Source organism: Sceloporus occidentalis, unplaced genomic scaffold, assembly GCF_023333645.1.
Source record: "Sceloporus occidentalis isolate IW3139 unplaced genomic scaffold, rSceOcc1.0.p SCAF_1, whole genome shotgun sequence".
Classification (NCBI taxonomy): Eukaryota; Metazoa; Chordata; class Lepidosauria; order Squamata; family Phrynosomatidae; genus Sceloporus; species Sceloporus occidentalis.
The window spans coordinates 161,550,036-161,569,985 of record NW_028316981.1 but is presented as its reverse complement, the minus strand read 5'-3'; the positions used below and the strand labels follow the sequence as shown (position 1 = coordinate 161,569,985).

Here is a 19,950-nt window from a genome sequence, read left to right as displayed (position 1 = left end):
TGAAGGGTCTGGAAACCATGCCCTATGAGGAACGACTTAGGGAGCTGGGGATGTTTAGCCTGGAGAAAAGAAGGTTAAGAGGTGATATGATAGCCCTGTTTAAATATTTGAAAGGATGTCATATTGAAGAGGGAGCAAGCTTGTTTTCTGCTGCTCCAGAGAACAGGACCCGGAACAATGGATGCAAGCTACAGGAAAAGAGATTCCACCTGAACATTAGGAGGAACTTCCTGACAGTAAGGGCTGTTCGACAGTGGAATGCACTCCCTCGGAGGGTGATAGAGTCTCCTTCCTTGGAGGTCTTTAAACAGAGGCTGGATGGCCATCTGTCAGGGATGCTTTGATTTGGATTTCCTGCATGGCAGGGGGTTGGACTGGATGGCCCTAGTGGTCTCTTCCAACTCTACGATTCTATGATTCTATGAATAACACATGGTGTACAATTTTACGAAGTAGGATAAAATACAAAGTGACACAAAATACAATTAACATGTAAAATTCACATCCTAATAATAACAGTGATAAAAAGCAAATCAGAGAATTCTACCTAAGACCAAGGTTTGTACATAATCCCCAGGAACACACATCTCATATAACTACCTGAATATTTCTGTACAGCTCTTTATTATCATTACCTAGTGATGATTTGTCATTTGCCTATGAGTCACAACAGCAGTCACACAAAATCTAGCAGTTATCTGTAATCTTTCTGTCTTGATCAGTGAACAGAAAAGAAAGATAGAATTCTTCCAGCCTGCCAGGAATATTCTTCAAAATAGGTGTAATTAAAAAGTAAAGGTAAAAAGAGCAGGGTAGAAGGAGATGGTGACTACTACATCTACCTCATCTGCACAGGGCTAAATAAGCTTGTAATATGGGATCTTCTTATATTTTCTCTCCAATACAGCAGACAAAAGGAAGTTAGACCATGATAATGTAAAAGCTTTCTTATACTAAGGAATTGTTAGATTTGTTAAGGCAGATAAAATGTTTCATGGCCTCAAGAAGCAAGGCTGCTTTTGGAACACAACATGGGATAGCAAATACACCTCTGAGAAATTTAGGGACTGTGCAGACTGCCCCTGAAGGGGCGGCCTGCAGCCGCCTCCATCTTTGCCAGAACAGGCTGCGGTAACCGCATGTCACGGCCCTGATCTGGCCTTTCCAAGGTGCCGTAATTGATACACTGCGGCTTTATGGCACTTCTTTACTGCTGTATTGTGTGGCTGCAGTGCCAGAGGAGGGCTGTGATGCTGCATGCCATGGGGGTGGTGTTGTGGCATGCGCCGTATGTCAAGAAGTTGGATATATCTTTTCTCTATCTGATTGTATGAGGGAGCAGACAGAGAAACTAATTAAGATAAACTAACAAGATCCATCTCTTTGCACTAGTTTTTGGAAGTGGCGTCACTCAGGTTGGCATCACCCAATGCAGTAACTTATGGTATCACCCCCTCCATTGACGTCTGCCCACCCCACCCCATACAGAATCCTTAGTTATGTTTATTCTACTAATGTTACTCATAAGTTCCCATATAGCATTGAAAGTAATGGTAATAGTTGTGATATAAACAGCTTGCAAAATTAAAATTATACTTTTAAATTACAATATCGTGTGCACATCCTAAATGTTTTTACACATTCTTAGTTTCATGTGGTTACAGTGAACATTTGGTAAAATGTGATGTTTTTAAATAAATTTTTAAAATGATAACGTTTTAATTTTAAAAACTTTTAAAATAAATACTGTAAATTAAAAAAACAAAACCTGGGGCCTCTCCTTTCACTGAGCCTTACCCCAGTCAAACAATCTCTTTAGCATTTTGAAGGAACACAGGCAAATGCCTCATCCCATTTCTGCCAAAAAGCAGGGGAGCCACGAGGTTACCCCCCTTAGGGTTCACTCGATGCAACCAAAACTCCCTGCAGCCCCCTCAAGTTCAGGCTTCATCTGCTCAAGGACTCACTTGTTTGTCTTTTTGGCTGTCCACAGTGTCCTCAGCATTCTTCTCCAGCACTATATCCCAAGTGTGCTTTTTCTCTTTCTATTGGCTTTACTCACTGCCTAGCTCTCACATCCATACATGGGAATGGAGAATACAACAGCTTGGACAATCCTTCCTTTAGTGTTCAGAGTTATATCTTGCTCTTTAGGATTTTGTCCAGTTCCTTCGTAGCTGCCCTTCCCAAATCAAGTCTTCTAATTCCTTGACTGCACTCTCCATTCTGATTAACGTTTGACCCAAGGCAAGGGGAGTCTATGACTATTTCAATTTTCTCTTTATCTAGGATGAATTCTTGTAGTTCTTCCACTGTCATTATTTTTATATTAATCATATTACAGTAGAGTCTCGATTATCCGACGTAAACGGGCGGTCCCATAGGTCGAATAGCCGAAAATGTTGGATAATCCGGAGGGTCATAGGAAAAGCCTAGCAATCACTATGAAAAGCCTTGAATTGCTATGAAAAGCCTTGCAATCACCATGAAAAGCCTTCCAATCACTATGAAAATCCTTCCAATCATTATAAAAATACAAATAGCAAAAAATTTTTGCTTGGAGCCCTTTCCGGCTGGGGGCGTGGCAAGGGCTCCAAGCCACGCCCGCTGACCTATCCGACGTTGGATAATCCGGAATGTCAGATAATCGAGACTCTATTATATTGGAGCTAGCATGGCATGGTGGTTTGAGTTTTGGACTATGACTCTGGAGACCAAGGTGCAATTCCCAGCTCGGCCATGGAAACGCACAGGGTGACTTTGGGCAAGTCACACACTCTCAGCCTCAGAGGAAGGTCATGGCAAAATCCCTCTGAAGAAACCTTTCAAGAAAACCCTATGTTAGGTTTGTCTTGGGGTTTGTATAAGTTTGAAAAGACTTGAAGGCACATAATAAGGTTGTGTGTTATAGTGGTTTGAGTGTTGGACTATGACTCAGGATCAGGGTTCGAGTCCCATCTCAGCCATGAGACTTTGGGCAAGTCACACACTCTCAGCCTCAGAGGATGGCAATGGCAACCTCCCGCTGAAAAAACATGGCAAGAAAACCCCATGATAGGTTCACTTTAGGGTCTTGACATGTCAAAAATGACTTGAAGGCACGCAACAACAACAATTAGATCTCTCTCTCTCTCTCTCTGTGTATAGATAGAGATATAAATATAGTTATGTTAACATTACCAAGTATTAAAATCACAATGAAATAATTGATGCACAGCAAGGAGAGAGAGGAGGGGGAAGACTTGTTATAACCTCAGTTGTGAGGCTCTCACTACCCCATCTCCAAGCTCTTGCTCCAGGTTCTGATCCTGTTGTTCTTAGCTTCCCGTCAGTAGGTTCCAACTCATGGCAGCCCTGTGCATAAGACATCTCCAAGAATCCCTTTCTTCCACTGCCATGCCCAGATCTTGCAAGCCATTGCCCATAACCCCCCTGATTGAGTTCATGCATCTGGCTTGTGATCTTCCTCTCTTTCTTTTACCCTCTACCTTTCCTAGCATTATTGTTTTTTCTAGTGATCCATGCCTTCTTGGGGAGTGCTTAACTAATAAGCAGTATAGAAATGTACTTGCTATTGCTATTATGTGGCCAAAGTACGGTAGTCTCAACTTGATCATCTTTGCTTCCAAGGAGAGCCCTGGTCTGATCTGTTCAAGAGCCCATTTGTTTGTCTTCTTGGCTGTCCATGGTATCCTAAGTACTATTCTCCAGCACCACATTTCAAATGAGTTGATTTTCTTTCTGTCTGCTTCCTTCACTGTCCATCTCTCGCATCCATACATGGTAACTGGGAATACAGTGGTTTGTACGATTCTAACTTTTGTGCTCAGTTGTATATCTTTGCATTTTATGATCTTTTCCAGTTCTTTCACAGCTGCCCTTCCAATTCCTAGTCTTCTTCTTCTTTCTTGACTGCAGTCTCCATTCTGGCCAATGTTTGATCCTAGATATGGGATTTATTTATTTCAATTTCCTCGTTGTCTAGATTGAATTTGTGTATTTCTTCTGTGGTTATTATTATTATTATTATTATTAAGTTTATTTGTACAGCACCATAGGCTTTACATAGTGCTTTACTTAGGAGAGAAAACCAACAATCTAAAACAGAAACCAAAGCCTGCCGAGGGTGCACAACCTAAAACTGCAAGCAAGATGATAAAATTAATAAAATATGGCTATAACAAAGTTAGAACGGTACTATAAAAGTGTAAATTAATACAAATAATATGTCATGAAATATACAGTCTTAAAATTATTTATGTTCAGCATCAGACCTGCCTTTGCACTTTCCTCTTTGACCTTCCTTATTAACTGTTCCCATTCCTAAATGTCTCCTGCTAATATTATGGTGTTGTCTGCATATTTTAGGTTGATAGTGTTGCTTCCTCCTACCTTCACTCCTGCCTGCTCTGATTCTATTCCTGCTTTTCCTCTCTCAACCTCCATTCTTCAAAAGAAGCTCACTGCTGTTGTACCGAGGAGCGCAGCCAGGGGGCGCTCTGGCTTCTCGCCGTCGCTTTCCCAGGAAGAGGCTGTTGCTAGGAGACTGGGATGCTTGGGCCTAGAGCAGCAAAGACTGGGGAAAGAGAGGTAGGTATAGGGCCCTGCTGGGATGGTGGTGGTGGTGGTGGTGATGATGATCATGATGATGATTGTTAAGCTTTATTTATATAGCTCTGTACAGTTACTCAGAGTTGTACATACACAATCAATTAAAACAGATAAAATAAACCTGCCTATGGCATACATTTCTACAAAAATAATTAAATATAATACATATTAGTACATGTTAACATTCAATAAAATAAGGCAGACAGCAAAGGGCCAGAGAAGGGAGAAAAGATGGGGAAAATAGGTCAGATTGCTCTCTTCTCTCTCTTGCTGAGAAGGTAACCTGGCTCCAGCTTTGAGAAGTATCTGATCTACGCAAAAGGGATCTTGCACCTTTGAGACTGCGGTTTTCCTAGACTTGGGGCTGCATCCGCACTGCATAAATAATCCGGTTTGACACCGGTTCAGCTGCCATGGCCCAATGCTATGGAGTTCTGGGACTCAAACCAATAAAGTAAAATAAAACTCTTGGTTTTTATTGGGGGGTGGGGGTTTGTTTTTAGATTATTATTTTTAACTTTGTACGTTTTAAATTTTATAATTGTAATTTTTAATATTATATTTATATATTTATATTATATTTTTATTATTTTAATTGTACAGTTTTAATTGTATGATTTTTAATGTGTTTTATATATGTTGTTAGCCGCCTTGTTGGGTCCCACTTTGGGAGAAAGGTGGGATAAAAATAAATAAATAAATAAATAAAATAAACCACAAACCCAAGTCCAATGCTCAAACCATATGCCATGCTGGCTCATTAATATATACTATACTATAATATAATTACTGCAGAAATAATCACCATGGAAGATCAACAAGAATTCATCCTAAGGATTCCTCTGAGGCTGAGAGAATGTGACTTGTTTCACGGCTGAGATGGAAATCGAACTGTTGCACCATGGCAGCTAAACAGGTGGCAAACTGGATTATTTATGCAGCACAAATGCAGCCTTGGTCTACTTCCTCAGGCTAAATCTTTCCTAGGAAAGCTAATGCTAGTATGGGAGCATCTGCACTGCAGAATTAATGTAGTTTGACACCGCTTTAACGGCCAAGGCTCCATGCAGTGGAATCCTGGGATTTGCAGTTTGTGATGGCACCTTCTGACAAAGAGGGATTAAGTGTCTCACAAAATTCCAAACCCCAGAATTCACATAGCATTGAGCCATGGCAATTAAAGTGGTGTTAAACTGCATTATTTTTACAGTGCAGATTAGCCCAATGTCTTATGCTCAGTTACTCTCAAAGATGCTACAAAGTCCCTTTGCATGCTGATATTCTGTACTAGCATGGCTGTGTACCTGAAATATTTGTGTGTTTGTGTCTGTCTCCGTACTCTCCACTTGTCCCAGTTAATCTGCTCTCCCCACTTTTTCAGTTGCTTATAAAGCATCAGTTGCTTATATATCCCAGTTTCTCTTTGCTCCCACTTCCCCCCTTTGTCCTCAGCTTACTTTTATTGGTGCAATCAGAGGCTGCTTCTGCTTCTGCACTGCAAAAATAAAGCAGTTTGTCTCACTCTATTTTTGATACCACTTTAACTATCATGTTAAATACTACGGAATTATGGGATTTGTTGTTTGTTGAGGCACCAGAGCTGTCAGATGGAGAAGGCCATATAGCCCACAAAACTAAAAATCCCAGAATTCCATAGCAATGAGTCATGTCAATTAAAGTGGTGTCAAACTGCTTTATTTCTAGATGGAGGAAAAGGTACCACGAAGAATTCTTAGTAAGGAGGAAAACCATTTTAGAAAGCCAAGAAGGAGGGAAAATATATTTCATCCATCTTGTTAATGAGGCTCTGTGCCTTGAGCAGCTGCATGCCAGGTAAAAATCAGCATTAAAATAGGTACCTGGTATGAAAACACAGGTGTAAGGAAATCCTCTCTCGTTAGTTTCTACTATCAGCATTGCTTTAAAAGGCCATAGGCTCTTATTCCATAAACAGGATTTGGGACTACCCTATTATGGGGAGAGGGAAAGATCTATCCAACCAAGCCACCATGAAGTCTGTCAGTTGCTGCAGTGCTGACCATTTCTGTCTTCTCTTCCAGTTGATGTTCCTGGCAGTCTGTGTCTCATCAAACGTGTCCTTGCAAGGTTTTAGAGCTTTGCTGGTGGTGTGGTAGAAAAGCCATCAAGGCTAGTGTGTCACCTGATCCAGGTTTGACATTTCCAGGAGAAATAAGATACAAGAACTGCAGTCAAAGGTACAATTGATGAAAGGGCAGGAGAAAGCTATTCAATTCACGTTCAAGTCCCAGATCAGCTCTGGGCTGATGATGTTGAGCTGACCACTATTTTTTGCCTAACATTATTCATAGGATCATGCTGAGGATAAAAAGTAGGGGAAACATGGACACAATTTTGAGATTCTTGGTGGAAGAGTAGGGTGACACAGGAGTGGGTACAGGTTCCGGTTAGTACTTGGATGGGAGACTGCCAATGAATGTCAACTGCTGTGGGCTACATTTCATAGGCAGGAACTGGCAGAACCACCTCTGAGTACTCCTTGCCTAAGAAAACCCTATTGAAATTCATGCAGTCTCCGTATGTTGACAGGCAACTTGAGAACACAAACACACATGGGGGCGGGGGAGGGTGTAGTTTCCAGACGTCTTTGAATTGCAACTCTCACGAGTCTTACTCAACAACCTAGTTAGTGGTGAGGGATCATAGGAGATATAGTCCAACAGCATTGAAGATGACAAGCTCCTCGTCTCTGGTCTAGCCATGCTGGTGTATGTGTAGTAGTGAGAGTGTGGCTTAAAAATAAAAAATGCTCCCTATTATTTTAGACCAGCTCCCCCAACTTAGTGGCCCCTAGATTTGGCAGAGTACAACTCCACAGTGAACATGAAAGCATAAAGAGCCATTTCATGTGTCCAAAATACCACAGCCTACGTTTTGTCATCTTGGCTTCCAGGGAGATTTCTGACTTGATCTGCTCTAGAATGCATTTGTCTGCTTTAAATTAAACAGGGATTTTTTTTTAGTATATTTGGTCTAAAGGGTCCCTCCTCTTTATTATAGCCCCTTTTGCTTTCCTAGGTGAAACAATGCCGAAGAAGAAGGGACGCAAACGGGGGCCACTAAGTGAAGAAGAACGGTTGCTTATGATGCAACAAAAGCAACTGGCCGAGGAGGAAATGGCCAAGAAGAAAGAGGATATGCTGGCCCAGTTCCTAAAGGTACCATTTGTTTGTCTGGACTTAAGGAGCACAAGGCAACACAGAAGCAGGAGATAAAATCAGTGAGTTGTGTTGTGGGGAAAAGAGCGTCAGCAATAAGCACAGAACTGTAGGAGATGTGTGGGGTAGTTTTAAAAATGGAAAAGTGTATGCTTAAATATGTAGGCTTACAGAGTTAAAAATTAATGTGCTAGAAGTTTTTTTCTTTTTCTCATTTTATGGAAATTGTTTGGAAAAAGTAAGCAAACAAGAAGAATCACAGAATCTTAAGGTGTTTCAATTCTAAAGGCATTGTGCAATTCTTTCAAGTTTTCCTTAATATTTTTTTAATTGCTTGCAAGATAAAAGACAGAATAAAGAGTGAGAAAACACAGGTGGATTACAAATGGAAGATGCAGTTGTCTGGACCCCTTCTGCCACACTAAAATTCAGTGAATGAGGCAAAGTGATTGCTGTATAAAAGCCTTGTCTGGAAGCAGCCTTAGCTTTTGAAAAATGATGCTAAAATCCCTTTCTGGCTAGAATGTTTTTCTTGTATGCACCATTAAAACAGAATAGAAAATAAAGGGCCAACATTTTAAAATCATATGTTGTTATTACTGAAAAGAAATTTAGAAGAAGAAGAAATAAAAGAATGTATGGTAAAATGGGCGCAAGAATTGGGACATAATATAGATTTAGAAAAATGGGAAAAAGCGAGAATTAAAACAAGGAAATTTACAGTCGCCCAAATATTAAAAGAAAACTATTTTAAAGTGGTAAATAGATGGTACATCACTCCTTCTAAAATAAACAGAATATATAAACAAAATAATAACAATTGCTGGAGATGTCAAAAAGAAAAAGAATCATATTTCCATATGTGGTGGAATTGCCCAATTACAGAGAAGTTTTGGACAATGATCCATTTAGAAATGAAAAAAAATGTTAAATACAGAGTTTGATACGAACCCAGAACTATATTTGTTAAATTTAACTTCAATATTAAGCGAAGAAGGAGAAAGAAAGCACTGGAGAATAGGACTATATTTAATAACAGCAGCTAGAATGCTAGTGGCAAAAACCTGGAAATCCACATATATACCATCTTTAGAAGAATGGAAAAATAAAATATTTGAAATGAAGGAATTAGACAGATTAACAGCAATATTAAACAAAAAGGACATGGATAAATGGGAAAAAGAATGGTCAGGAGTGACATTCAATTTAATAAACGAATAGAATAGTCAACAGGGGAAACTTTATTTAAGATTTACTGTATACAGGTTTAATTATTTGTTTTTATCCTCCTTTAATATAAAGACAAATGTTAAATTGATGGTTTAAAAATTAGAGATATTTTTAATAACAGAACTGATTATGCAAAGTTTCATGTCCTCATTCTGCTTATTGAATGTATACCGTATAATTAACTGAATGCATATTGTATTGTACAGTCAATGATGTGCTGATTAAGAGAATAAATAAATAAATAAATAAAATAAAAAATTAACTCACATGCTGTGATTTCAGCCTTTGATGTAATCAGGCAATAATCCTGCTCCACATTAATAAAGTAGATCTAGTGAGGGTTTCTTATGCGGTCTGTTGGTGAGAATTGATTTTTTAAAAAATGTTTATTTATTGTTTGGTGGTTTGTGCCTGCCTGCTTTCCAGTTGTGCTGAATCTATTGCCAGTGTCTTCTTGTGTTGGTTAATGAGTAGTTAAAAGGATAGGCAAAGAAATGGGTAGACAGTAGGAAGATAGACTGGCAGTGAAACAATTGAATGGCTGCCAGTGGCAACAAATTGCTCAAACTGAAGCATGGCAATAAGCCGTAGAGCAGAAAGTTGCTGTGCCCATTGGGTGTTCTGGAATATAGTTCTTCCAGTTCTTTACTATTGGCTGTGCTGAGGGGAGTCATTATAATTGTGGGCAAACCATCTGGAGATGAACACTTTCCTACTTCTGCTTTACATTATATATTGAGGAGAAGGGGGATGTGTCCTGTAATCACCTGACTTGTTGACTCGGGAAGATTCTTGTCATAGGGTGAAGTTCCAGTTCATATTTAAGTGATGGTTTATCTAAAGGCACCAGATCTTGTCTGATCTTGGAACCTGAAGGTCAGCCCTGGTTAGTACTTTGGTGGGAGACTGCCAACAAACATACCAGATGCTGGAGGCTATATTTCAGAGAAAAGTATTGGCAAGGCCATCTCTGAGTATTCCTTGCCTAAGAAAACCCTATGACGTTCATGGGGTCTTCCTAGGTCAACAGTTGACTTGAAGACACATGCACACACAGTGAACTGAACTGATTGCCACTCTACTTTCTAATACTAGGCTGGTAGAATTTCCACCCCAGAGATGGCAGGGATAAAGCAATGCCCTGTGTCCATAGATTGCTGTGATGAATGACAACTTTCAGTCCAGCATCAAAAACCGAGGCTGTATGCCAATGTACTCTGTATTCCATCTCTTATGTTTTAACTGTTGGCAAGGGGAAAGCCAACTACCAGCACAGTCTGGAGATGGGTCTACCCAGATGCAGCCAAAACAATATAGTAGCAGAGTTCAAAAACAAAAACACCCAGCTAGTAGTATTGGCAATGCACTGACCACTTTCAATATGCAAGAGAAACACTCACAGACGTAGTTGATTCATCCAAAGTTTTGGAGGGTTTATCTTCAGTTTCAATGTGTACAATATAATACAATATATATACACACTCCTCTCTGTCCACACTCCTCTCTGTAAACTTCCAACCAACTACTCCAGTGTCTGCTCCAAACAACACTCCAACTCTCCAAATTAACCCAGCTAACTCACATGTGACCAGTCTTTTGGTCCACTTATATAGGAGGTTGGCTCTGAGTCTTTATTCAGTGCCATTTAGCATGATTCAGCCTTGCTGTAACTTTGCCTCATGCCATGTGCTCCTGACTCAGCAGTCTTTGGTTGTCCTATGGAATATATGTCTATTGTTAAAGGCACAATTACTCCAACAGTAACCAGACATTTTTGCCATCTGGTCCCTTGAATTACCTGCAATAGTGAGGAGGAACCTGGAATTGGTTAACTCAAAATTATTTAAAGTAAAATTAGCTGTAATGTGGGAAGACTTCCTCACCCTGGTCCAGTCTTTTCTAATCTAGAGTCCTTCAGATATATTAGACTATAATCCTCATCATCACCAAACAGCACTGATTATAATGATTAGGTGATGGAATTTAGATCTCAACCCATCTGAAGGGCACTGACTGGGGAAGGTTGCCCTAGTCAGAGGCAGGAATTCCCTGAATTTATAGCGTATGAATAAAATGGTTGTACAATATTTATTGCTCCATCAATACCCTTTTTCTTAGACATTGTCTTGTATCTGGGCTGTGTTGGGATATTCATTTTAATGTTGTGGCCTTCCATACAGGACAAACTGGCCAAGGAAGAGCACAATAGCACTCTGAACATGCACAAGATCAACCTACAGTGGCGCACAGTGCTTCGCGAAATCAAGGCCAGGGAGCTGCGCAAAGACATTGAAATTCTCAGCCAGACCTTTGAACGTGTGGTGGATTGCAAAGACAATGTCATTAAGGTAAGCTCTGAAGGCCCATGGAAGGAGGTGGTATGAAGCAATGGATCTGTCAGAGGAGATCCATGGAGCCTCTGAGACTCACTGTTGACATGTGAAATTGTGTTCAAAACTGCCTCCCGCCCCCCCCCCAAAAAAAAACCAACAACAAAAGATTAAGGGAAAATAACAAATGGTGCCTCTGCAATTATAACTTGTCCCCCACTTGTTACAAGCTTGTGCAATGCTTATATATTTAAAATATTTTTAGCCACTCACACAAAATAATCAAGAGGTAAGAGGAAAGGCAAAATAAAAGGATACCATAGCTAGCTTAGTGAACTTACATAAAATGTGGAGAAGCTGTTCTAAAACAGCTTATCTAAGTATAATCTCAGTTAAAGGTTGAAATGAAGAGGAATTCCAAAATCTATATTGCAGTATTACCATAATTAGGTCAACAAGAAAAGCATACACATATGATCATTTTTTGTACTTTTTAGTAAACCTTTTTAAAGCAATCTTTATTGAATTTTTTAACATACTGATCAAGAAAAAATCAGAATAGAATCAGAGATAAACAATACAAAAGCAAACATTTTAAGATAGGTAAGTAACAAAAACACATGGGTACTCTTGGAATCAGCAGAATATGTCGTGAAGTGGGGAAATAGTTTCCCTAATGACTAAACCAGTTTTCTGTTATGATAATATTTTATTAATTTTATAGTAGTAGTAATGCAACAATCTGGATGCTGGAATTTTTCTCATGGCCAGCATGTCTACCCTGTTTTTTATATGAACTACAGAGGGAGGTGTTCATGGCATGCCTGAATGCCTGGACTGAAGGAATAAGGCATTAGGAAGGTGTTTCCTCAGTTTTGAAGCTACCACCAAGATGGTCTGGTCCCTTGCGCACATAAACCTAGCTGATCTTCACCAGAGAAGGACCCCTCTAAGTTAGTTGAGACTTTAAGTCAGGCATGGGAAACTTCTTTCCTGTTGGGTTCCACATTACATTGATTGAAACCTCTCAGGGTCTGCCTTCCAGCAGTAGGTATGAGGCAGTTTTATCGATGTGACTTACTTTTTTCAGTATGCAGTTGCAGGGAATACATTTCCATCCAGGCATTCTCTTTACCTGTCTTATTCAAAGTTCCTTATATTACCTTTACAGCTGCAGGACAGAATAGGAGAATAAATAATATCAATAACCTAGAATAGGTTGGACTGGGGAGAATCTGGAGGTTGGTAATGAGAGGCTTTGAAGTTCAGTTTTAGCCCATGGACTACAAGTTCACTGTCCCTGTTTTAAAATTCCATCATGTTGAATTGGGCCCAGAAACTGGTCCAAAACACACTGCAGAAATAATTCAGTTTGAGATCAGTTTAACTGCCCTGGCTCAGTGCTAGGGAATCCTGAGTTTATTGTGGTAATTTATTGTGGCACCAGAGCTCTCTGACAGAGGCTAAATGTCTCACAAAACTATGGTTTCTACAATTCCCTAGCATTGAGCCAGGGTCATTAAAATGTTCTCAAACTGGATTATTTATGCAGTATATTTTGGACCTTAATGGTAGCCAGTCAGCATCTCTGGTACAATAAATAGTTCAGTAATCTTATGTGTCTGTCTTAACAGTTACCACCATAGGGAGAGCCAAAATATGAACTAGAACAGCATAAGGACTGGAGTGGTGATGGAGAAGCAGGGCAAAATCAAAAGAAGAGCAGTTCAGTAATCTTATGTGTCTGTCTGCCAGCCTGCCTGCCTGCCTGCTAGCTATGATTTATTTCAAATCTCAGAACTTATGTTTATGGGTGAATTTGGAGGATTTATGGTATTTAATAAGTTAGCACATAGATGGTTTTCTATGTGTGATCAAGTGATCCATCTATGTCCTTCCAGTCCCTTGCTAAGGATCTTGCAGAAGCAGAAGCTCAATATGCACATGCCCTACGCAGCCACCTGCACAACATTGATAAACTACTACAGCTGCAGCGCTGCCGCCTGGGCTACTTAGAGGAGGATTACCAGAGTGAGCTACAAGCCATGCAGAAGGAGTTTGACACAGAGAGGTAAGAGAGAGAATGGAAGCATTACAGTTCAGTTGCTGTGAAAATCTAATGGACTAGACTGTGGGAAATTAAGAGGCTGTTCTCTTTTCTGCCAGGAAGATGATTATAGAACATCACGAGCAGGAGACCCGCTACCTTCAGGATGTTCTGTTGGCTATGGAACAAAACTTTGCTGACAATGACTATGAGGCCAGACTAGACTTCCAGAGTACAAGAGATGATGTTAAGAACAAGGTGTGAGTTGAGATGCAGGAAGCAAACATTGTGGCTAATGAGTAGGGGAACATTATTACATTTTGGAATAGAAAGTATCTCCATCAAAGTGTTTGTATGTATGTTTTAGAAATAGTATAGTCTATAAATCATACTGTAGCAGACTGTTGGTTATGTAATATGTAAAATGGATCTCATTATTTCATAATTAACTCTTTATTGTTGCTCTTCCTTTTTACTTAATTCCAGCCCTTTTCAAGTAGCTATTAATGAATGACACAGGTTAATATGTCAGTATATTTATATTTATTTAAACTAAAAAAACCAGACAAAGTGGAAGTGGGAGCTACATAGAGATACTCAGCAGAGGCTCAGTCAAACTGAGATATTCTCAGGAAAAGTAATTGTTCTACATACTTGATATACATGATACTAGTGAGATGTATTGTAACCCTGTGGCCATGATCCAGTTAGCAGGCTAGAGTGACATAATTCTCAGCCATACACTTACACTGGTCATCCAGGGAACAGATGGAGCTCTTTCCCATTTCTTTCCTCAGTGTGCAACAGTACTGGGGGATGAGCCATCCAGGCACCAATAGGCTGCAGAGAACCACTTGAGCACATTCTGGATGTTCCTATTTTTAAGGGATGCTTAAGGGCAGTGGGAATTCGCCTATAGGTACCCACAAAGCAGACCAGTGGCTCTACAAGTAGATGATGTTGCTGCTGAGCCTCCTGACACGGCCCAGACTCTGCTGGAGCGGGCAGAGCAGAACTAGGGCCCAGCTAAGCTTCAGGCTCAGCCTCAAACTGGGACTCTAACTCAGCCTACTCAGCCTCCAAGTCCTCAGCCTGGCTGAGCATGTCAAGCAGCACAGCGCAAAGAGGAGGAAAAGAAAGAAGGGGAAGGCAAGGCATGGCATGTTCAGTGGGATTTTTTAAAAAAAATAAATTGATCAAAGAATCGATTAATTAGTTTCACAAGTACTTGCCTTTGCAAGTAGTTGAAAAATCAATGAATCGAATCTTATTTTTATTTGTTATTATTTGGAAAAAAAAACATGCACCCATAGGTCACACCACAAGCAAAAAGGCAGCACTGGGGTGTGTGTGAAATGCTGGATCTACCAAAAACTGAGGAGTGATGGTAAACACCCCTCTGCCATTAGTCCCTCCCCTTCAGAATGATGCGATTCAGATCTGTTGTTTCCACTTGTTGAATACACTTCAGAATCGATTCTTTTCAAAAGAACCGCTAGGAAACTAGTGTCTGGAAAAATTGGGTTTTTTGCATTTGCCTTGCTTTATCGCAACAGAAATTGATCAAAGTACGACAGGAACCAGTTTCAAATGGGAACAATGGTCATTTAAACTGATCAACAATTCACTTTATTTCATAGTGGGAACGAGCCCTTAGAATCACAGTGTTGGAAGAGATCCTAAGGGCCATCCATTCCAACTCCCTGTCATGCGGAAACACACAGTCAAAGCACCCCCAAAAGATGGCTATCCAGCCTCTGTTTAAAAATCATCAAAGAAGGAGACTAAAAAGCCAGTCAATTTTGCTATCTTATAGTGTGTCTACAAGAAAGCTTTGCTTAAGATAGGAGTACCAAGCCAGACTTAGCCAGACCAAAAGGAGCCGCTTAACCAGATGATTGCAGAGCAGACAAAAAGGGCATTGGTGGAGGACTGATCCTTTGTTTTCCCCCAGAACTTGGAGGAGAAGCATTACCTACGCATGCAGTTAGAAGGTAAAGTGGAAGAGCTGTGGAAACGCTTCCAGCAGGCCTTGCGTAACTACACAGAGGCCACAGAGGACCGCAAGATTGCTTTTGAAGCCCTCAAACTCAGGGATGAGAAGAGCACCAAGGAGATTGAGATGCAGATGAAAAAACTGCAGAAGATGCAGGTGGGTACTACAGAAGATACAGATGTATCCACCTTGGATAGCATTTGTGCCCAAGGTGATGCTGAAACTCCAGACACATTTTTTCCCTACAGTCCATAGCACTGCTGGGCTGCCTCTGCAACACAACCATGTTCTTCCATTAGTATTAATAGTTTCCTTCAGGACTCTAGCTGAGCCATCTCTCTCTTACACACACTCACCACAATTCAACTAGTCAGTGGCCTGTTTCACATCTTACTCAGTTCATATGCAGTGACTCCCATGAGCATGTGGGGTTGCAGTTTAACTCACAGCGTAGTTCAGTTCACATATGTTTATTGCAAACCTGAGTATTAAATCCATTTAATACCTATGTTACCATGGCTATCCATTACAGGAACTGGTGTGGCTGCAGATAAATTTTCTGTCTGAAGGTGCTTATATGAACTGGTGCAAGGGTGGGCAACTGTGGGGGTCCAGGGGCTAATTTTCTTTCACTGGAAACCCTGGGGAGGGAACTTATGCACTGTAAAGAATGCGAGAAAATAGGGAAACAAAGACAAAATAAGTGGCAGATAGTTCCCAGGCTTTTCTATGCCCTGCACCTCTTGGAAATGTTTGGTTAATGTTCATACCCCCTACAAAATAATATCACATTTGAAAATGAAGTCTAATTTCTAACTATTAAACCACAAATTGAACCACATACAATACTGCAGGTGAACAAAATGAACTTCAAAAAAAAATTGTAAATTATGTAGATTTTAAATTTTTCCCCTTTTGATTAAATAAACAATGAGACCACTATCTATGCAACACAACCACCTACAATCACTCCTCAAGGCACACTGGGAGTTGGCTGACTCATGACTTGTGACTTTTTGTCGCATCCCCTGAAATTCCATGTTGCATCCCCCTAGGAGTGCAGTTATCCCAGGTCAGGAGCCCCTGTATTAAAAGGAATTCCCAGGACAGGGAATTCACTTTTTTTGACTAAGAAAAAGCTATTCTAGGGGACTTCAGGCCACAATAATAGCATTGGCACCTGCATGTGGCCCCAGGGTTATACTTCACCCAACCCTGTATTAGTATCCCTGTGTGGACAGTAGGGAGATCCCAGATAGGCCACAAAGCCTCAAGGAAAAAGCCTCAATGGAAAATGAGTTGGGGACAATATGTCAGTGTGGAGCTAGTGCTATGTACAGCTGGACCAAGTAGACATAGCTGTGACAAAAATGGGTGAGGATACTTCTCCCCTTTTTCAATCTGTTTGGCTCACTCCTTCTTCTTCACCCAAATTTGTGCTGATTTCTGTTTATACAACTACTATAGAGAACAGCTTGTAATCTGAATATATCCTTTAAGTTAGCATTGTTTGTTGTTTCCAGGATCTCATCATCACGCTGAAGAACAAAATAGCCCTTCACGCACGGGAAAGTGAGGAGCAAAATCGGCGTGTACGTGATGAGAAAGAGTTGGTGCTGAAACAGCTACAGAAGCTTAAGAGCCAGATGAACCGGGCCAGAGCCAAAGCTCGCAGCAACTTGGCAAAGCTGACCCAGGAGAGCTTTAGGACTCTCAAAATGCTAGAACACGTGGTAGAAAAGGTAAAATGTCTGGGGGACACTTTGGGTACTTAGGTAAGTGAGCCTACAAAAATGTTTGAAAGAAGCCTATATCTAGTTTTTGGCAGTATCTAGGAGCTGAAGGGATCACCAAAATGATAAAAATGACTGATTGGAAATGTGTTGACACAATTTTGGTATCTAAAAATAGTAGCCAATTGGGTCCAGACATGCTTGTCTTAGTGGAGATTCTTTTAGGTGCAGTTTCAACCTGCTGATTGCCCTGCAGATTCCACCTCAGCCTGTCCTGCCTGGGTGGTGAGGGGGTGGTCCCCCTCCACCTTACTATGTAGAGAAGGGCCTTTCAAAAGCAGAAGGGCCTAAAGAATCCTGGAAAACATAGTTTCTGGAAAGCATTGAAAATTTTATTAGACGTGCCTAACCTTTGCCCTCACAGAACAACAGTTACCAATTTAGGACCTCACACAGTACCTTCCACCTTCGAAAAGAAACCAAGTGTCTGACTTAGAGGAAAATAAATCATACCCAGTGACTACTTCCTGTCTCTACAGGCAGAGCTGATTCTGCGCCTGGCTGAAATGTGCCGCAGGTTGGAGTCTGAGGAGGAGAAGGTGCTGCCTTTTTATGCAAGCTCTCTTAGCTGGGATGAACAGAGGGCTGCAGATAAAATTGCCATGGAGAAACCTGTTGAGCCACTAGCTGAGGTAAAGAACCTGGATGTGAAAATGGGCTGGGTGCACACATCTGTCTGCTTCACTGACCAAAAAGAAATGTTCTGTTGGTTCATTGATTAATCTCTTTTGAAACATTAGGATGATTCCATATCCCCAGGGCTTTGTCAAATTTGCATTTAATGCTAGTTCTCTCCCAGATAGGATGGTATTCCCATCAAGATCTTGGTTTGAGTGCAAAACTACATTGATTCCAAGCCAATATAAACTATCCTGAGACTTGCAGCAATTGATAGAACGTATTTTCACTTGTTCCATATTATGCTCCACCTTGCCCATGCATCTCCTGTTCATGAAAAAAATGTTTGGGACTTCAAGTGAAGTGATTGATGTTATGTGTATTATGGCCTTGTGATGTTTGCCTTATCTTATCCTGTGATACCTTCTCAGAATCTCTTCTGGCATTCTTACCTCCTTACTCACTCTGTCCAAATCTGCCAGACCCGGTGCTCTTCTTTGTGACATTTGGCTTCCATCCAGTTACAAGACATCTTTGTAAATAATTCAGAGGTTGTTATACTCTGAAGAAGCATCTATTGATTTATAGACTGCCCCAGGAGCAGTGTCCTTTACACAACATCACCACCAGCCCCAAGTAGGCATTCCTGCCTGGGCAAAACCATACCTATTAACTACAGCAGAAGGGCGATTAAGCCTGGTTTCTGGGTGTCCTCTCTCTTTTACAGATGATGCAGGACTATGTGGGGCTGGAGCGCTTCTGGCAAAGATACAACAAGGTGAGGTTGGAACAGCTATCGCTAGAGCGAACCAAAGAAGCACTGTTTCAGGACAACGTCAAGCTGAGACAGCTGCTCAAGCAGTACCTGGATGGCATCTCGGTTAATGATGAAGTTCTAAGCCAGATCAATCCACTGATGATTGTTAACCAGCCAACTATTATGCCATATCCAAACCAGCCTGCACTTGTTGGAGAGGAGAAGGTCAGGCAGCCTATCTATAATGTTATAGAGGCAGCACATGAAGTCAAGCGTATCCTTTGAGCCAGGACATAGAGATTCAAGTTTCTCTCTACCCCTTAGACAGACCATAGGGCATAAAAAGGACCAAGCCCTCCCAATTAGAGGTCTATACTAGGGCCTCTTTGTCAGAAGGCTGTTCCCACAGCAAGCTGCCATTAAAGAAGTAAACTGATCTGGTTTTAGAGTCTTTTCTCCCCTCTGAAAGCAAAACTAGAGAGATGTGGTGTGTGAACACATTCAGTAACTCCTACTCCTGTGTGCCAACTTTTAATAAAACACATACACTCTAAAACAGTGTTCTGTGGGATGCTGTGATCCTAAGGGAGCAGTAGAGGGGAGGATTGGTTTGGATCCATTTGTGCATGATTTTTTTCTCAGCCACCTTATCGTTCTACCTTGTTATATTTTTATTTACTATTTCCTCAGAGTTCATAGCAGAAATGTATAGGGGTCAGATGCAGAGCAAACGCCAGGACAAAAGCTACACGAGAGCTGCAAAAGAGCTCTCTTGACAGCTTCCTAAGATGATGTATGTAGTATCAGTTGCTGTGCATACCAATGGAAGCATCTTTATTCCAAGGATGTACAGTATCTGTACCACAGACATTTATGTCTGCTTTATGCTGTACTTCTCCCTCACTGATCCACTCCTAAAATGTTGGGAGTTATAGCTTGGTGCAGGTGCTAAGAATTCTTTGTAAGAGGCACTGTTAGTCCCTGGGCACCCTCCAAGCAAGATGCAGTGGCTATAAAATGAGCTTAAGCTCTTAGTGTAGATGCGCTATAAGAATTACAAAAGCACCTCTGTCCTTTATTTCAACTCAGGGTGCATTTACGCTGTAGAAATAATGCAGTTTGACTGCCATCCTACAGAATCCCTGGATTTGTAGTTTTATCAGCCACTCTTTGGATGCAAACCTAAAACTACAAATCCCAGGATTCCTTAGGATAGAGCTATGGCACTTTAAATGGAATAAAACTGCACTGTTTCTAGTTTAGATGTACCCTCAATCTATGTTAAGATGTACATGATTAATGGCATATGCAAACTTTTTACACTAATCCTTACTGCTGTAGATATAGCATATCTTGATATAGTATATCTTG

At 40.7% G+C, this 19,950-nt stretch overlaps 1 protein-coding gene across 3 annotated transcripts; it reads left to right on the top strand.

The window, feature by feature from the left end:
* Positions 1-4,506: 4,506 nt before the first annotated feature.
* Positions 4,507-19,114, top strand: DRC2 (dynein regulatory complex subunit 2). Of its 3 annotated transcripts, none has more exons than XM_089479738.1 (10): positions 4,507-4,590; positions 6,672-6,827; positions 7,669-7,808; positions 11,219-11,386; positions 13,270-13,439; positions 13,535-13,673; positions 15,370-15,567; positions 16,935-17,153; positions 17,684-17,836; positions 18,550-19,114. In XM_089479738.1, exons 3-10 carry the CDS (start codon positions 7,677-7,679, stop codon positions 18,862-18,864), a joined length of 1,494 nt encoding a protein of 497 aa, XP_089335864.1. In that variant the 5' UTR covers positions 4,507-4,590; positions 6,672-6,827; positions 7,669-7,676; the 3' UTR covers positions 18,865-19,114. The 3 variants fall into 3 exon arrangements, with proteins under 3 accessions (XP_089335864.1, XP_089335874.1, XP_089335882.1); XM_089479748.1 differs by lacking the exon at positions 4,507-4,590 and adding an exon at positions 5,407-5,527; XM_089479756.1 differs by lacking the exons at positions 4,507-4,590; positions 6,672-6,827 and having other exon boundaries at positions 7,808-7,870.
* The last annotated feature ends 836 nt before the right edge of the window (positions 19,115-19,950 follow it).

Bases quoted from the DNA above. Each gene is read 5' to 3' on its own strand.
- DRC2 (XM_089479738.1), top strand. From the start codon at position 7,677: ATGCCGAAGAAGAAGGGACGCAAACGGGGGCCACTAAGTGAAGAAGAA. The intron at 7,809-11,218 runs GTACCATTTGTT...CCTTCCATACAG, and splicing joins TGCTGGCCCAGTTCCTAAAG to GACAAACTGGCCAAGGAAGA. The intron at 17,154-17,683 runs GTAAAATGTCTG...CTGTCTCTACAG, and splicing joins TAGAACACGTGGTAGAAAAG to GCAGAGCTGATTCTGCGCCT.